The 19,445-nt window shown below is 39.4% G+C and overlaps 1 protein-coding gene across 4 annotated transcripts in view; it reads left to right on the top strand.

The window, feature by feature from the left end:
• The window catches only part of PER2 (period circadian regulator 2), an 87,252-nt gene that overhangs the window by 39,867 nt on the left and 27,940 nt on the right, over nt 1–19,445 (top strand). For all 4 annotated transcript variants that reach the window (XM_030574253.1, XM_030574249.1, XM_030574250.1 and 1 more), the window contains 8 exons: nt 900–962; nt 1,924–2,078; nt 2,707–2,828; nt 5,647–5,848; nt 5,962–6,013; nt 10,696–10,835; nt 13,151–13,229; nt 19,120–19,226. In XM_030574253.1, coding sequence (XP_030430113.1) covers nt 900–962; nt 1,924–2,078; nt 2,707–2,828; nt 5,647–5,848; nt 5,962–6,013; nt 10,696–10,835; nt 13,151–13,229; nt 19,120–19,226 — 920 coding nt within the window. The remainder of the gene's footprint in view (nt 1–899; nt 963–1,923; nt 2,079–2,706; nt 2,829–5,646; nt 5,849–5,961; nt 6,014–10,695; nt 10,836–13,150; nt 13,230–19,119; nt 19,227–19,445) is intronic.

The raw sequence follows: 19,445 nt of genomic DNA on the forward strand, positions 1-19,445 counted from the left end.
TTAAGATTCTTAAAACCTAACCTACTTTCATGTTAATACATGCAATGTAATCTGTGTTGGGCTGTGTTCCTATGCTTAGTGCTTTTTCCATTCCATGCTGATTTATTATTTATTCATTCATTACTGGCTCATTCCATAATATGCAGGTAGTAGTTTGCATCTACATAGTTACTTTCTTCTACTTGAAGAGAATAATGCTATGGTGAAATACTTTTGAAAGTAGAGCCATACGAGAACATTAAAGTAGAAAAATATAGTAAAAATGCTACTGGAAGTGCAGCAAAGAAGTTTGTCTTCATATTTTCTGCTAAGGCAAACAGATCGGTGAGGTAAGACTTTTAACTGCTTGTTTTCACCACCTCAGACTCTCAATATCTTATTGCTTAAAAACAGTGCAGTCTGGTTTAAATTAATGTGTTCAAATTGTGACTTCAGAACAGAACTTCAGTTTAAAATTAGATTCAGAATGCGTCTTTCCTATGAATAAATCTTGTTTATCAAGTTGAAGCATTTACAATATCTTGTGCCTTTCTTTTTAAATCCTGAGAGTATTAATTTAGGAGAGTAGGGAAGAAAACCATGAAGTGGTGATATACGTCACACCTTTCTGTGGCTGTCTGTTAATGACACAACTGCTGGACACTGCCATTATTAGTCTACTATATAGTGATTGATTTAGTGGACACACTGATCTACCGTATAATTACATCTTTTTAAGCATATGTAACATTTACACACAAACTAGTTTGGCTGAAGCTGCTTAGTTGGCATTATCACCAGTTTCATTGGTATAAAGTTGATCTGTTAGTTTAAAGTAACAAATAGAAAATGGAGATGTTAAAGCTAAACACAACTTGTATTTGACTTTGTTAACATCACTGAGGCTGTTCTTTTTTCAGCTCGAATGCATTTAGCCTGATGATTGCACACTCTGAACATAATCCATCTACCAGTGGATGCAGGTAAATAAAAAATAGACAGTTGTGCATTTTAAAATAAGTTTTAAAGCAATGATGGGATAATGCTGTTTGAGGTTATTGTTGTGAACAAAAATGAATTAGCTATTTAAAACTTGGTAAATCTAGTTCAGGGTCTCTCACCCTGTGGTTGACCCAAAAATAGGTTGCAAGAATATGTCAAAGGTCACATGGGAGGCCATGGCTCAGGGTTGGGTTCTCCACCTGGGGGAGTTGGAAGACTTGGGGGTGGAGGATTACAAAGCCTGTGCAGCACTCACTTTGCAGTAGTGGCTGCAGTCCCACAAGGCTGGCTGGGTTTAGCTCCCTGCCCTGGGCATTTGTGACCTAGTGCATGTGGTTTCGGCGCTGCTCAGGTTTGGCCCCACTGCCCCTCCGTTATGAGGGGGGGTGGCTGGCTGGGCCAAATTTGGATGAGTATTACTGCGACCCCATATGCTGGGTTGCAACTCCATTCACACAAATTTGGCCCCGTCAGCCCATCCTTCAGGTGGATCTGGCCAACCCTGAGCGGGGCTGTGACTCTGGAGGTTGCAACGCCCAGAGCCGGGAGAGTAGCTCAGCCAGTCCCCTGTGACATGAGCCACCTCAAAGATACTTGCAGTGTACTTATTACATTCATGTGTGTATCAGATGTTGTGGGCAAAAAATATTTAGTAAGACAGGTGTTTTTTCACTAAAGCTATTTTACTGGTTTGTGACAGGCCATCAAGTTTACAAATGGGTCATTAGCCCAAAAAGGTTAACAACTCCATATGTAGCTAATGTAGCAATTATTGCAAATCCTGAAGTGTCTTTGAAACTAAATGCTTCCAAAATTATATTATATTAAATTTGAAGAACTAGTCTAATGATGTGATAGATGTCAAAAGGCTTTGGTTTTCTGGAAGATCTGGTATCAGTTTAAAGATCAGTGTAACTTTTTTTTTTTGTTTTAATTTTGTAGCAGTGAGCAGTCCACTAAAGCCAAAACACAGAAGGAATTGAGGAAAACATTGCAGGAGCTGAAAGCACGCCTTCCTCCTGAAAAAAGACTCAAAGGAAAATCTAGTGTGCTGGCAACATTGAAATATGCACTTAAAAGCATTAAACAAGTTAAAGGTAATGTAGCCGAAGAAATATCATAAATTAGATTGAATAAAAGTAAGCTCCAAAACTAGAATCCGAACGTGGATCTCTTCATAAAGTCAAGTTCGTAATAAATGAAAGATCATAAAACTAATGTAGTTGTAGCATTTTAGTAATTTGGGTTTGTGACTCTACCAAAAAAAAGCCAGGGGGGCAGGGTAAGCATTTACAGTAACTTTTTTTAAGCTATTAAAAAAAATAACCTAGTAAAATGTAGAGTGAGACTCGATTTTATTTAAAAATACATTTTTGGTATTTAGTTAGCCATTCACTTACAAATTATAAGTGATACTGACTATAGACAATATTCAGCAATGCCTTCTATCTAATGATTGCCAAGTACTTCACAGACTGTAATGAACTAAGCTACACAAAACCCTCATGAGCTGCATAAACTTTCCCAGGTTATAGATGAAGAAACTGAAACAGGAAGAAGTTAAATGCTTTTCTTGTGGTGGAAATGGGAATAGAACTTAGATACCATGTCCTGTACTTAACCACAAGCTCATGCTTTCTATCCAGTCAGTGTTAGCAGGCTCGATATTAACTGGTCACATTTTGAAATTTGAATATAAAAAACTGGCTTAATGTTCTTATGTAGCCAATGAAGAATATTACCAGTTACTGATGATTAATGAAAGCCATCCTTCTGGTCTTGATGTGTCGTCTTATACGGTGGAGGAAGTTGAGAACATTACTTCAGAATACATCATGAAAAATGCAGTGAGTATGCTGACCCATTACTGCAGTGTGTATGTAATTGGTGGGTGTGGTTGGAATTCTTAACTGTAACGTTTCTTTAAAAAACAAAACAAAAAAAATTGGGCATAATGGATTAATGCCTTATTGCCAGCAGCTTTGATGGTTTTGTTGCTGGTATTAGACTCTGCATTTCTGAAGATTGTGCTCTGTGATGGGAAAGAATTGATCATGCTGGATATTGCAGCTATACACTTTTCCCATATGCTATATAAGTAAAACAACTGAAAAGAACGCAAAATTCTTAATCCCAAATAGTGGGCTATCTGACCCTGACTGCTACTTTATCATCTGTTGCAAAGCATCCACTCCAGAAATGAGGGATTTGATCTTGGCAAATACTTATGAATCTGATCATTAAATTATCTTGGGCAGAAGAGCTTACAGTATGGTGGTAAATACTAAATTGCTTTGGCTTATGTGTAGAGAAGTAGTGCCTCACAGTCTAGGGAGCTAATGTATCTGGTGAGACTGCACCTAGGTTTCCATGTTCAGTTTTGGACACTTTTTCACTACAGGAAAGTTGACTACAAATTTGTAGAAAATTCAAATAGGAATTTAGGAGGACAGAATTAAAATGGTGACTCTTCAAACAGATTGGGGCCTGGTCTACACTACAGTGTTAGGTCAATGTAAGGCAGCTTGCATCAACCCAATTATATCAGTGTATAGACTACAGCCTTGCCCACCGATGTGTGTGCCTTACTACACTGACATAATAACTCCACCTCCACAAGAGTCATGGAGCTTATGTCGGTGTAGTTATGAGTTACTTACATCTATTGGCTGTCATTGTCGATTTCATGGCTCTGCTTCCCTGCCAGGAACAGGGCAGCTGCACAGAACACCACTCATGGATCTCTCTGCCAGAACCTGGTTGCCCCTGCAGGCTCCCGGCTCCCCCTCCTAGAAGCCTAGCGGCCTCCTCTGGGCTCTCAGCTCCCCACTGGGGGCACGGCTTCCCCTAGAGGGGAGCCCTGCACCCAGAGTCCTGGTCACACTGCCACTGTTAAGTTGGTGAAAGCTCCTGGTGAGGATGCACACCACCGACAGAAGAATAATAGTGTGGATGGACATGAAGCACTGCAGTAATTACTGTAGTGGCTGTAAGATGACATAACATAGGTCGTCTTAAGTTTATAGTGTAGATATATCCTGGGAGATCCTCTTAGTATTTGGACTACTTCATGGGCTTGGAAGCACCTGTTAATATCGGGGCAGATGTCATCATCCCTCCCCTAGTTGTCTTGCAGAATCTGGGATAGAGGAAGTGCCTGACTGAGTTGTGAAACTCCCAGCAAGTCCTTCATTGGAGATAAACCAGGAGATGCTTGGTTGGCAGGAAAGGGAGGAAACCCCCTTACTCAGAAAACCCTAGGAAAGAAATGAAGAAGGTGGGGAAAGTGTATCCCCTGCCCGTTCCAAAGAAGCTGAAGGGGAGGCGGTAGGCCTGGAGGGAGCACCCCACTGCAATAACCAAAAAGAACAGGGGTAAGAGGCTGTGGAGGAGCTGAAATAAAAATGTTCACTGAGTTCAGGGAGAGGTGCCGGAGGGGCAGCAGGAATGCTCTGGTCTAACCCCTTTTGAGAAGGCAAGAGTTAAGATTGGCCAAGGCTATACACTGTGGAGGGCTGGCATTTACCTTCAGCTTCTTTCCACAGAGCACAACAGGGGGCTATGACCTCTCTTTATGTGGGCCTTCATAGTCCATGCAGGTGGCAACTGACTACTCTGGGTTTGTGAGGGTCTCTCAGCAATGAGAGAGAATAAATGTTCTTGAAGTTCATGTTTTAAGGCATAAACTAACCACTACCTGGTGGGGTTTAGAGGAAGAAACTTCCCTTATGCATCAGTGATTCCATAATTGTCTACTACAGAATTCTTCACCGCGTTCTGAAGTATTTCAGTTGGCTATTATCAGGATACTGCTCTAGATATGCCTTTTGGTCTGATCAGGAAAGGCTACTTCTGTGTTCCTATGTATAGTTAAAGGGGTATAAATAGCAGTATTCGGATAGGATGGTATTAAGGGGAAAAAATGTTCATTCACACTGAGATCTGTTAGACGGTAGACTTTTCCAGCAGCAGAGATCAAACTTTTGTTTCTCAAGTTGTATAAAACAGAACTGGACAAAGGTATTGATGCATATGCTGCATAGAATCTGTATTTCAACAAAATAGACATCACTAGGCCACCTAATAGATTTCCATTTATTAACGTTTGTGTTAACCGCTTGTCCATAAATTAGTGTACTAAATTACTAAGCATGGGCATGTTCATTTTGGCTGTAGATGAATGTACTGATTTGTGTTATCTTTAAGGCAATTGAATAATTTAATTTTATAAATGCAAAATATGCCTGTGATAGTAACATTTATGAAGAGGGAAACTGTAGTGACCAAGTCCAGCTGTCTCTGTATCCAAAGTAACTTCTGCATTATGATAGAGTCAAGTTCATGTAGTAAGATTTTTACAACCAGCTGCTAAAACTACATCAACATATGTATTAAAACCGTCACCTACTTCAGGAAGTGTTTATATCAGCTATATGTATTTTTCAGGCAGTTAAAAGAATTTTGTCTTGAAACTTGATGTACATTGGTTTACATACAGTACATTTGGTTTAATCATTTCTTATTAGTTAAAAATAGACGAGATGAATAATACTTAACATCAAATTTAGTTTGAACTTCCAAATACCATTTTTAAACCACTGTATTATCAAAGAAGATTGAAATTTTTCTCTTGTCTAAAATGTTTGAGATTTTGTTATTGCTTAGGACATGTTTGCTGTAGCTGTTTCCCTGATTACTGGGAAAGTCTTGTACATCTCTGATCAAGCTGCCTCTATTCTCCGCTGTAAAAGGGATTTCTTTAAAAATGCCAAATTTGTGGAGTTCTTGGCACCTCAGGATGTCAGTGTTTTCTACAGCTCCACTACCCCTTACAGATTGCCATCATGGAGTATTTGTAATGGAGTTGGTAAGTACTCTCAGCATTGAATACATCTCTGTTTTTCAGTAACAATCATTTTGGAATACAAAACTTGAAACTGCTTATTGCAACTTGTTATAAAATCCATTTAATATTTTTAGAGTCTTCCACACAAGACTGCATGGAGGAGAAATCATTCTTCTGTCGCATCAGGTAAGACCAAATATTAAAATTAGACTTGAAGTATTAAACACTGAGACCATGCATGTCAAAAAGTACTCAGTGGATTCTTAATTCACTGTCCCTTTTTCCTTATATGAAAACAAGGCAAATCTCATGCATGGCCTGTGGTTATCTAACATACGCTATAGAGATTGTTATAGAAAGTAACTGCAAAGCAGATTCAGGAAACTGCATCGCAGTTGTTAATGCAGTGTAGTTGTAGCTGTCTACCTCAGGATATTAGAGACAAGGGGGGCTGAGGGAATATCTTTTATTGAACAAGTCTTTGTCTCTCTCACCAACAGAATTTGGTCCAATAAAAGATATTCCCTCACCCTCATGTCTCAGTTATTAATCAGTTTGGAATTTGACCTTTGCACTTAGGTACAAGTAAACTGATCCTGTTAAGCTTTGGAGGAAGGGTTTCATCATTTCATTTAATTCAGTGGATACTTGTATATTCCACTCAGTCCATCTCTGTTCAGTCCTTCCTTTGATCATGATGAAGGGCATTGTGATTGTTACTTTTCTATATGGTACCTGAGGATCATCCCTGCACCAGAGAGTTTAGTCTTGTTGATAGCAGGCCACAGGCAGATGAAATAGAAATGAAGTGGGTGTGAGATAAAAGGATAAGACATCAATATGCTAAACAGAGCTTAGAAGCCCCAACTCCTTGACAAATTGCTAGTTCTGCCACCCCTATGCAGATGAAACACAGCAGTTCAAGACACTGCTGTTTCTTTTCAGGCTTTTCTCCTCAGTTTTTTTAAGTAGCGAGCTGTTTCCATTTTTTCTACTTTCTGGGCACTCATGTAGAGGACAGCTTTTTTTTTTTTGTCCCCCTCCTCACCCCCCGGACTACTCTCTTTGCTGCTCCCCTCATGCTTCCTACCTCCTTGCCCCTCTCTTACCTTTCTCCCTCCCCCCTCCCAAAAAAAAAAAAAAACAGGCAAGGAAGCACAAAGCCAAACATTGAATGTATTTCATTTCTGCTGAATACCTGCAGCCTGTTGCAGAAGAAGAATTGTGCAGCTGTGTGTCTGGCACGGGAAGCCTTGTTCTGCCAGGGCAAGGAGCATTTGTGATGCAACATAGTATGGTCTCTGTCCAAATGAAAGCTGGCATCCAGGGCAGAAGCCTCATACCAGCTCTGATCTATTCAGTCTAGACCATAACTCCTTAAAACTCTTGATGTCTTTGGAAGAGACTGCAGTCAGTTAAAGATGCCAGGATTCCAGTAGTCTATTTGACTTCGTGAAATAGGTCCTTTTGTACCTGGGAAAAGAATTAGGCATTCTGCCATTACCTGTCCATGGGGAAAACAGTCCTCTGTCCAGTGCTGAAATTTCCAAAGGTGTTTAGGGGTGTTAGCAGCACAACTTCCATTGACACTTAGGAAAATTGTGTGGTCACATCCCCTAATCACCTTTGAAAATCTTCAACCCAGGTCTTTAAGAGGACTAGACTCCTTCCTTCAGATTGGGGTCCGCAGACATAGGACAGAGCACACTTTCTCTTTAAGAGCACAAAGTGAATGTTTCTTTCATGAGCTGAAATGGAAAAGGAGCTGAGTAAAAGCCCCAGGAAGCCAGCAAAAATCTAAGATATCTTAAACAGGTAAGTGTCACAAAAAGAAATTTAGGAGGCCTCATATCTCCTTTTTTCCCAAGGAATGGACAACTATTGCTGTTGGAGGGCGAAGAATTTGACTATGACCAACAGGAAAAGGCTTTTCTGGATCCTGACCTCCTTAGTTGAAACATTAGAGTTGTATGTTTCAGACTTTGTTTCCTCAAGGAAATCCAGCATGGTGAATTTTATTCCAGCTCTTAAAGATAGTTCTCATGCAGGAGAAATAAAGTGAGACCCTCAGAATCCATTATACATTTTCTGTAAGATGGCTTCTCACTCTAAGATCTAGTTATCAAAACATCGAAGTTGCAGATTTAGGAGGGGTTCTGAAGCTGTGTCCTCTTCACTAATCTCAGACACTCATGTCAGTAGATCCTGGAAGGATTGACAAGCTGGCCAAACAACCTGAACACACCATTCCTCCTGTGGAAACTAAGCCTTGTGCAATAGGAACTGTCTGGCCCTACCTTCCAAGGCCATTTCTCTCTGTAGAGTCCTGATTCCTGTATTGAAATATATTTCTGGTCAAAATCATTTTCATGGAAGAACCATGTAGTATTTATTAATCAACACAACATTGTTCTCAGGAATGTCTCTAGCATTCATTTTTTTGGAGTGAATTTCTTTATTATTATTAATTTTATTTATTATTTAAAATAAAAAAAACTCTTAGGATCTGTGATTCTCCTACTCATGTTGGAATTCAGTGCATCCATAAGAGAAATTATAGAACATGTGAGCTGTCAAGCGGCTAGTTGTATTACGTCAAAAGAACCAGACCCAGAAAAATCATATTGTATTTCCTTCTGTCTCATATGGCTGAGGAAAGTCTTCAGTCCTCCACTTCCAGATGTAGCAAATGCTGTATTACTGATCTGTACAAGGCATAAATTCAACCAGTTTTAGTAGGGATTCTCTTCCATTCCACCACATAAGTAGCAAGTCTTGAGCAGAGAGAGCCTCAATACCCCGTAGAAAGATGTACAGGAGAGAAATTTGGGCCTCCTTTTCTACATTCACAGGGCACTGCAATATTTATTTCCAGGCATCTCTGATGCATGCTTCAGCCACAGAGTTGGTCCCAAAGTAACTCACCTTGTTAGGTGGCAGGGCAGGGACTTATTCTTTTTGCAGCCTACATTTTTTTTCTTTCCCTCACTATTTCACTTTTCTCTGGTGACATTAATGCTGAGTGATTGGAAAATTTTTTAACAACTAATTCCTTGTCTCCAAAAGCCAACTCTGCTATTCTGTTGCACTCTAGTATATCTATAGTTATTAATCTTCAAAACTGGTCACTGTGGGATCCACTGCAAGGCTAGTGGTCAGATTTCTTTGTACCATAATTAACGTTAGCTTTAAGAACTGTTCTCTTGTAAGTTTATTATAACTGTGTAAGAATTCTTCTGGCAGTTGGATTGTTCACCATCACAAAAGTACATACCTGGTCTGCATAAAATGAAAGCAATCCTGTAATGAGAATTAGTTGAGATGGCATTTAGGAAGGGGATATTAACAGATAAGAAGTTTTCCATTACTTAAATGTTTTCAAGCACAGAATATAATACATTTATATATTTTTATTTGCCTTAGAGGTTCTTTGAGCCTTTAGAGGGTTCCCCTTTTCTAGCTCGTCTCCTCAAGCATGAGGAATAGAAATTTGGTAACATTGAACATAGTGAGATAGTTCCATATGTCAACTAAACTATTCCCCAAAGAGCTCAGTCATTTTTGTCTCTGATAATACTTCAAAAGTACACAAATAAAATTTTTGTTATACTATAGCTATGAACTTTAGAAAAACTACTTTGAGTACTAGAGGTTTTGTGGGGATTTTAGTAAGTAAAGGTCATATGAGCGTACAGCCACTATGTAAATATAAAATTAATTCCTTTTTGAAGGAAAGACTAGGATTAAGGCAAGAGAAAGATTATTAAGTTATTAAAGAGTGACCTTGTTCAAAATGAATGGTGTTCACATGATTTAATGTGAACACCAAATATCAGAGAGGTAGCCGTGTTAGTCTGTAACCACAAAAACAATGAAGAGTCTGGTGGCACCTTAAAGACGAACAGATTTATTTGGGCATAAGCTTTCGTGGGTAAAAAACAAACCACTTCTTCAGATGCATTGAGTGAAAATTACGGGTGTAGGCATAAATATACTGACACGTGAAGAGAAGGGAGTTGCCTTACAGGTGGAGAACCAGTGTTAACAAGGCCAATTCAATCAAGGTGGATGTGGTCCACTCCCAATTATTGATGAGGAGGTGTTAATACCAGGAGAGGGAAAATTTGCTTTTGTACTGAGCCAGACACTCCCAGTCCCTATTCAAGCCCAAATTCATGGTGTTAAATTAGCAAATGAATTGTAGTTCTGCAGTTTCTCTTTGAAGTGTGTTTTTGAAGTTTTTTTTGTTGAAGAATGGCTACTTTTCAATCTCCCTGGACATTCAATAAGAGATTTAAGTGTTCACCTACTGGCTTTTATATGTTACCGTTCCTGATGTCTGATTTGTGTCCATTTATTCTTTTACGTAGAGACTGTCCAGTTTGGCCAACATACATGGCAGAAGGGCATTGCTGGCACATGATGGCGTATGTCACATTAGTAGATGTGCAGGTGAAGGAGCTCCTGATGGTGTGGTTGATGTGGTTGGATCATCTGACTGTGTCCTTATGCCCAAATAAATCTGTTAGTCTTTAAGGTGCCACCAGACTCCTCGTTGTTAATGTGAACACTATTACAAAAAGTAGAGTGTTTTGGTTTTTATATAAGATGACAGAATAATTTACTCTCATTACAATTAATGTTCAAAGGCCCTGGTCAGGATTGGGTCTCCCTCTAGGTACTCTCCAAGAAGACTTTGGGATGGGATTTTGGGATGGGATTTTTCTAAGCTCTTACGGGAGTTGGATGCCCAGCTCTCTTAAGCACTTTTGAAAATTCTGTCCATGAGCTGTTGCACTGAAGACCTCACTGTAGACTAAATTCTGTGCAAAACAAATAATTATTTAGTCCTTTCTTTTCATTATTAGTGCAGGAAAAGAACATGAATATGTCTTCTACTACCCATTTCGTATGACTCCTTACCTTATCAAAATACAAGATACTGAGAATGCAGAAGATCAGCTTTGCTGTGTGTTGCTTGCAGAAAAGGTGCACTCTGGCTATGAAGGTAATAACACTAAGATGCAGTGATTTTTAGCTGTGAAAACCAAAAGGTCTGCATTATTAAAACAAACATTCAGCTGTTTTATGAAATTACATATAATATAAGAAAAATGACTGTCTGGTAAGAACTGTCTTGAGGTAACTAGATCAGGGGTGCCCCACATCTCTCATGTTATAAACATGAGTATTTAAGGGAGAGGATATTCAAACCACAAATAAAAGTTTTTTTCACATCCCTTTTTGAACAGCAGTATAGGGCATTCACAGCCAAGTCATGATTATTTTAAAAATATAACATATAAATATAAATGGAGCAGCTGAGGTAATTGCTAAAGCTCATTTGGGGTCCTTGGGTGGAACCCTGGCCCCACTGAAGTCAAATGGGAATCTTGCCACTGACTTTATTAGTGTCAGGATTTCATCCTTAATATGTATTCTCAATTGCCTGCAGAGGATTGGGATGGGGAGAGGAAGATGACATCAACATTGTTCTTGAAAAGGAACATAAACAGCAGAGAAAATAATTGCAAATTGAAATATCAGTTTTTCTGATTATGGTTAAGAGAAACACCTTTGCACGCATTTTGCATGAGAATGCTTATTCACACAGGGTGAGATTTGTCTCTTTACAGAGGGACCACAGATCCCTTTGTGCTATGGAATGCCTATAAATGCACAAGTGTGCTGGTGCCCAAATAAGGATTTACTTGTACATTGGGTATGTATAATCATAAGGCAGGTGTGCACCTGACTTAAACTGTAGGCCTAGATCAGAGGTGGGCAAACTATAGCCTGCGGGTCACATCCACACCGTGGGACCCTCCTGACCGGCCCCTAGCTCCTGGCCTGGGGGGCAGGGGTCCTGGAGGGGCAGTCAGGAAGGGGAGGAGGAGGTTGAATGGAGTGGCAGGGGGCTGTCAGACGGCCTCAGGGGCGGTCAGGGATCTGGGTGGAGGTGTAGTCAGGAATGAGAGGAGAGGTTGGATGGGGCAGCAGGGGCCAGTCAGGGCGGTCAGGAGACAGGAAGGGATGGATGGGGCAGAGATCCCGGGGGGGTGTGTGATGGGGGAAGTGAGGAATGAGAGGAGGGGTTGGATGGAGCTGTGGGGGATGGTGGTCAGGGGACAGTGAGGGATGGATGGGGCAGAGGACAGGAGGGGTTGGATAGGGCAGGAGTCCTGGGGGGGGCCATCAGGGGGTTAGAAGCAGGGGGAGTCGGATATGGGGCAGGGACTGGGCCACGCCTGGCTGTTTGAGGAGGCACTGCCTCCCCTAACCAGCCCTCCATACAATTTTGGAAACTCGATGTGGCCCTTAGCCCGAAAAGTTTGCCTGCCCCGGCCTAGATGTTTTTTCTGAAATACTAGTATGGCAAAACATAAAATGAATCCTGATAGTGTTGCCATAACTTCAGTCACATACTTCTCATTTTAATCACAGTGGTCTTAAAAGCAACATCAGAACTGCAATGTGTAACTGTTAAGCTTGAGTCAAGTCATAAACCATCCTGAAATGAAAATAATCGTCCTGGGTAGACGTTTTCTATAGGCATGTTATGAATCTTATTCTGCTTGTAAGAGCCATTCTGCTCGAAACAAATCACACTAGCATCAAAGGTCAAATCCTGGTCCCTGCTGCATCTGATTGTACCAGCACGCCAACACAAACCAGCTGGTATAGTCAGATACTTGAAGATTTCCCAGTGTAGAAGAATCCCTGGGTGTGATGTAAAGTTAGAGTATCTTGCTTTATGCTCCCTCTTGTAGTCCCTAGTCTATCAGGCTTTTTGGGTCCATTGCCAGAGTGCAGCTGCAGTCTGGCAGTTCCCAGATGTCACAGTGGTCCCTACAGGTGATTGCAAGTGGGTGAAAGTAATACTAGCTTTGAGGTTATCCTCACTTGTGTTGGGAGCCAAACTAGACCCAGGATCAGGCCATGGCATATTAAAGCAGTGTATATCATCTTTGGTCTTGCTACCCTCTCGGGTCCTCTGTGAGGTGAAGCTCAGCCACACCCAAGGAGTGAACCCAAGATATCAAGAAACAAAACAATTTTGATTTTGTATCCAATACATTCGTCTTGGAGATAAAATATTGCTATAAACTGTAATATATAGGTGATCAGGACTGCACTCTGTTGTCATTAGGAGGGTATAAGTGGATATGAGCAAGTTAGTAACATTGAAAACTGCTGTCTGTTGGGTTAAAACTTATTCTATGTTGACAGAAGGATCCAGGTACTCTAAAACAATGTATGCATATGAAAAGTGCTGTCAAGCTATTTTCCCCTTTTTCTTTTTCTCTCTCTCTCTCCTTTTAGCACCCAGAATTCCTCCTGACAAGAGAATTTTTACAACTACGCACACACCAAGTTGTTTGTTCCAGGATATAGATGAAAGGTGAATAACTGAAACTACTATTTTTTTGGGAAGGGCAGTTTTTGTTTATATGTCCTCCACAAAATATCCAATAGCTGCACAGCAGTTTTAGCACTTAACTAACTTCCACATTTTAGGAAAGAAGCCGATATCTCTCATTACTGTCAAATATATTATGTATGTATGTATTTTGTGACATATATATACACACACACACGTTCTATGTCTCTCTTGTTCTTAAAATAATGAATTTAACCAAGAAAAATAAAAACAAAAAATCCCCAAACTTTAACCAACCTGATTTCTATTATAATGTGAATTCACCTATGGATTTTGTTAATAGCTAATCTTTAAGTGATTTTTATTGCAGTTGAAAATGGAAAACATATTTGCCAGCTATTAGACTGCCCGCTAGTAATCAATTTCTTTAATAATCTATGCTGATGTGGGGTGACGCCGGATGTTGTCTCTGCAGAAGAGCGCTTTTAAAACCATAAAACATTACTTATTAAAATGTTCTCTAACTTTAATTCTTTGACTCAATTTAGTTAATAAGTAGCTGTATGTCACATGCATTCCCTGCTGGCATAGTTACACAGTGGACACGCACTATCCAATTAGATAGCAATACATTCTCTTTTATAGTTTTACTAAATCCTTGGAGACAGATGCTACAGAGGAATCAGATGATTTTTCCCTGTGTTGCAGCATTTGTTGCAATTAAATTGAGATCTCTGCAGTCGTGTTTCTGCTATGTCTGGTTCTGAAAAAACTGCTTTGAGCAGTATGAAAAGTTGAACTGGTGAAATTTGAAGAACGTAGAATCTGCTTAGAGTAATTATCCACATTCCAGGGGTGAAGCCAAGTAAGGTATCAAGCCCCCAGATTGGAGGTTATGGCTTTATCTGAAAAATATATGGCACACATGAAGCATTAGCAACTATAGTGGAGACTAAGTAAATCTCTTTAACTGGAGAGAGACTTGCATGTTATATGTACAATATAAACTACTAATGAGATGTCCAATAACTAGACTTAATCAATTTATTAATCAGATTATTAGAGTTTAATACAGAAAGGAAAAGTACATATATTACCAACCCCTGTGGAAAACAGCAGTTGCAATGATCAAACTGTCTCAAAATTCTATGCTTACCCCTTTTGTATTTATACCTAACTGGGTGGCATTTCGCAATTTTTCCCTTTATCACTTTACCTAGTACATCTTTCTTATGTATTTTCTTTGACATGTTTTTTACAGACAGGTACCAATAATTGATGCATCTGATTTATGTGGGGCATATATGGCCATATTGAAACTTACATCATATCTTACATTTTAACCATTATACGGACCCCATACATTACACAAACCGGATGTGTGGATACAAGACAATATTTTTTTTGAACGTTGCAGAGATAGTATTTCAGAAATTAACTAACAAAATGTAAAGGTATCTCAGTTTTTGCTAGGCTTGCATTCTCCATCACAGATACAAAGCAGGAGTTTGTACAAAGGTCACAGCATTTACCTATCACATAATTTAGAGAATTTAATGTGAATGTAAAGGACTTCAAATATAATTAATATACTTTAGTTATTCGCTATTTATTTATTTTTATTTTGGTTACATAACATCTTTCCCTTTATGCTTACAGTTGCTACAATAACCACTTCCCATATTTTAATAAATACCTTTTACTTGTAAGAACTGATTTTTCCAGTACTATTGTGCAGACAAACTGGTAGTGCATAAGAATGCAATTTACATTCCTGGTTAATAGCTCTGTTTCTGAGAGCTCAGATTTTAGGTAGCTCTGTTTGTGAAAGCTTAGATTTAGTAAAATTTTGTCTTATATGGTAGCTGTCATTGCAACACCAGTGCTGTGGTTTCACAAGCTGTATTTATTCACTTTGTCTTTGACTGACTTAGCTGCAAAGTTATATTGATTCAATTTAGTCAATAGTCTCATCTCAAAGCACTCTGGTTTTGAACTACTGCTGCAAATTATTTTGGATTTGAACTTAGTTTGATCAGCAGTGTTAAGTGCTGTCCACAGACTTTGTCACGTTATGCTATAGTGTCTCTGACAAACACATAGATGAAAGAGTTGCTTACAAAAAGATAAAAAGTCTGTTCTGTAGAGGGTAGTTCTGACCTTTCTGCTGAGATGGTCTGTGGGAGAAAAATCTTCCTCAGACAAGATGATATTCTTTTCTGGAGAAACTATTTAATATAATTTTTTGAGATACAGATTGAGGGTGTGGGAGGTAATAGGAGCCTATATAAGAAAAAGACCCAAAAATCGGGACTGTCCCTATAAAATCAGGACATTTGGTCACCCTATGTAGTATTCTGGTTTGTGGATCTTATAAGATATGAAGCAGACAAGCCTTAGCTACTTTGGGGGATTTCTATTTACATGTTATCATCACCTTTAAGGTGCAGAAGTGAGTCTAATTTGACTTTATGAGCAGGTACGTGCAGGAGAAAGGGGTTTTGTTACATAGTTTTTGGTGTCAGTTGGCCCTCCTGTTTTCCTCAAATTCCTCCTCCACAGAGTGTGCGCTTGTTTATTTCCATTTGGACTTCTTGGATTTTTTTGGTGTGGCTGCCATTTTAACTGAAATCTGAGACACATCTATGTGCTTGCCCTTCCTAAATTTGCCAGCTCCCTGGTATCTGTGAGTATAGGTGCCGATTTCATGGGTGCTTTAGGGCTGGAGCACCTATGGAAAAAAATTAGCAGGTGCTTAGCACCCACTGACAGCCAGCTCCCCTCCTCCCCCCCAGTGCCTCTCACCTTCTGGGAGGGAGGGAAAGGAGCAGGGATGGGGTACACTTGGGGGAGGGAAGAGGTGGGATGGGGTCTTGGTGGAAGGGGTAGTGTTGAGGTGGGGCCTGGGGCTGATTGAGGGTTAAGTACCCCCAGGGAAAATTAGTAGCCAGCAACTGTGCCTGTGAACCTAAGCCTGGGAAAAGAGCTGGACTCATGATGTTGCCTCTTCAAGAAGGGCCTTTTCAAAAGTGCATTTCCAGTAGTTAAATTTAAAAGGAGTGGGAGTGACTACAGGAAGAAGATCTTCCTCTTATTTCCTTGGCTGTGGGTACAGCGTTCCCCCGTCCTTCCTGGCTGATGCGCTGAGGTCGTCTTTCCTGTATTAGTCTTGTTTTAACCAGTGGACATTTTTGAACTCTGGCTCTCTACATTGTAGAGCAGAGTAGGGCTGCTGCTGCAGCACCACAAACTTAGTATGGTTTTAAGATTGTTAGAATAAGTTCCGCAGCCCACAGTTGATACATTTTTATTAATTTTAGTGGAACTGTATTACTTTTATGACCACTGGCATCTTCCAAACTGCAAGTGAGATGAAGGTTTAGGAGGACATGCGTGTGTATGCAGTATATTTTCACAGTCTCTCAGGAGTTAAGTAGAATATGTAAAACAGTACCTCAACTTTAGAACTTCAGTTTTTAAGAGTATAGAATTAAATATTTATAATAGAGATCCTGCTGTCAGCTGAGAGTTGGTCATAATGTGACACTGAAACTTATGAACAGGCTTGCACAAGGTAAGTAAAGCTTACATGATGACCAGTCTTAATTATACAATAGATCTGCATATTCAATATGTTGGGTAAAAAGTAGACAATTCCTTGTAATTAACTAGGAGTCTGGTGGCACCTTAAAGACTAACAGATTTATTTGGGCATAAGCTTTCGTGGGTAAAAAAAACCTCACTTCCTCAGCTGCATGGAGGATGCATGCATTTTGTGGATACAGACTAACACGGCTACCCTGTGATACTGTAATTAACTGTCACTCCTACCATATGTCTGTTGTTAACAAGTGCATGATGCTCAATAGCCATGTTATCTTTAAATATGAACTTGAATATACTGACTAATATGTGCTTCTCTTGAGTCTAATTAATTAAATTCCTGCATAAAATCTTCAACTCACAGTAAAGGTTGATAGTGTATAATAAACCTCTCCTACCAGTTACATAAGTGTTACAATTTAGAGAGCAAGCGAGAGAGAGTGTGTGTGTGTCCATACATATTCTGTTTCCTTAATACTTCATAGTTTCTATTAACAATATACACATTTGAATCAAAGTAAATTTTCACAATAACCTTAGCTCTTAATAATCCATTCAATTTTTAGAAATGCTGTTAATCAGCTCATGGAGCAAATATTGTATATGGAAATAGATAATGATACTGAACTAACAGTTCTGGTAGATAGAATGTACTTGACAATACATTATTTGTTGTTAATGTGCATATTGAAATTCAGATTAAAAATTCATGCCTGATGACTTCTTGCTTAATGGTAACTAAACTTGCATGTTCCTTCATAACTAAATTAGTGATAAGAGTTCAAGTTGCTAAAATTAGTAGGGCAGTTGTTGCACTCCAACACACCACCTAACATAGTGTTTGCTAGATTTTTTTTATTTGAAAGCTAGCTGAGTGTCTCTCCCCTCTGTCCTCCACCTGCCTATTTTCAGGAAAATGAAACCAATTTCACCTCCATCTCTTTCTACCTGGTCATGTGATATTGAAGTCTACCCAAAAGGAGAAGTGATTGAGAGTAGATTGTATAGAGCTTCATAATACATTTCCTCTCCTTATGTGCCTGTAGCCTTGAAGTACTTTAAATATCCATAGTGTTAACTGTCATAATTAGCATGCTCATTTAAAATGAGCAGGCAGTTCACCTCCTGAAAGGTTATTATTTCAGGCTGTCTGCAGACTCAGGAAGACATTGCTTCATCAGTTATGCTCAGGTCATGTTTTTGTGTTTTCTTTATGGCACAGCAGCTACAGACCTGTTCTTAAATGAATGCTGAGACTTGGGAATAGTTGAGGTCTGTCTGTATGCTCCATCTCCTACCCCAAGGAAGTGAACTTCATGCTTTTGGAAACTCTGACCGAACATGTTGAAGGGGAGTTCTCTTGTGGACTGTCAGAAGTGCAGTGCTGAAAGCAGTGCCTTCCCTGTAATGCTTTTAGGCTCCACGGGAGCAAGGATCATGCTTCCCTGGAGTTTGTTCTCTGCTTGTCAGGCACTTTGTCTCTGACAAAAATGCAGATATCTGAAATTCCAGATGTCAACTTTTGATGTCTACAAAGGTAGTTGTTTGTATCTTGCAAATAACTTCTGATCCATCAACTTCTTTGGCATAAGTAGGAATGGTGCGAGTACTGCTAAGATGTTTTTCAAGGCACATATAGGAATTAGGCACCTAGTTGCCAGCTGTTCTTCGAAAATCTCCCTAATATGCATAAGTAGGAATGAGTTTTTGTTGCATTAACCTAAAGGCTTTCTTCATTGGAACAAAGTCATTGGTAAGTTACGGAGATCTAATAAAATTTCAGACTAGCTCCTAACGTTTTAAGTCTTCCTTAATTCCTTTTAAATACCTGAACTACTGGGCTGACTGTGTGGCAACTCTTCAGAAAAGTAAACCTTTAATCTGAGAGGAAGAGTGGATTTCTAGTTAAGGCACCAGACTTGGGTTCAGGAGATCAGTTCCTGGTTTTGCCACAGACATCTGGTATGACCTCTCTGTCTCAGCTCCAAATCTGTAGATGGAGGATACCTCCCTATTTCAGAGGGGTTTTGTGAGAATAAACTCCTTAATATCCATGAATGTTATGGAGGTGCTTAGGCAATCTGGTGATTGGTGCCATAAATAAGTGCTATAAAAATGAATGCAATCTTCGCCAAAGGGTTGTCGCATGTTACTATGGAACTGATACTAACGCTTCCCAAATTCAATTCCACATAGTTTTTTTAATTTAAAAAATAAAAAGCTAAAGCTTAGAAAAGAGAGTTTTAAATGAAATATTTCAAAGTAGGATTTTGTGTGCATTTATTTCACTTGACTTTCTTTTTTTCAGAGCTGTACCTCTTTTGGGATACCTACCTCAGGACTTAATAGGAACCCCTGTTTTATTGCATCTTCATCCAAGTGACAGACCTCTAATGCTAGCAGTTCATAAAAAAAGTATGTTATCTTTTATGTTGACAAATAAGGTAGATTTTTCTAAGAAAAATACAAGTTAGAATTCAGGGACCTTAAAACTTTCAAGGAACTAAAGGGGAGACAAGCTGGTAGGTTGTATAGAATTAGTCAATTTTCTGATTATTTGTTTTGCAAACAAAGAAAAACGAAACTATCCGTTTTCATTTGGTTTACAGCTGAACATTTAACACTAGTCAACAA

This window comes from Gopherus evgoodei, chromosome 9, assembly GCF_007399415.2.
Source record: "Gopherus evgoodei ecotype Sinaloan lineage chromosome 9, rGopEvg1_v1.p, whole genome shotgun sequence".
Lineage (NCBI taxonomy): Eukaryota > Metazoa > Chordata > Testudines > Testudinidae > Gopherus > Gopherus evgoodei.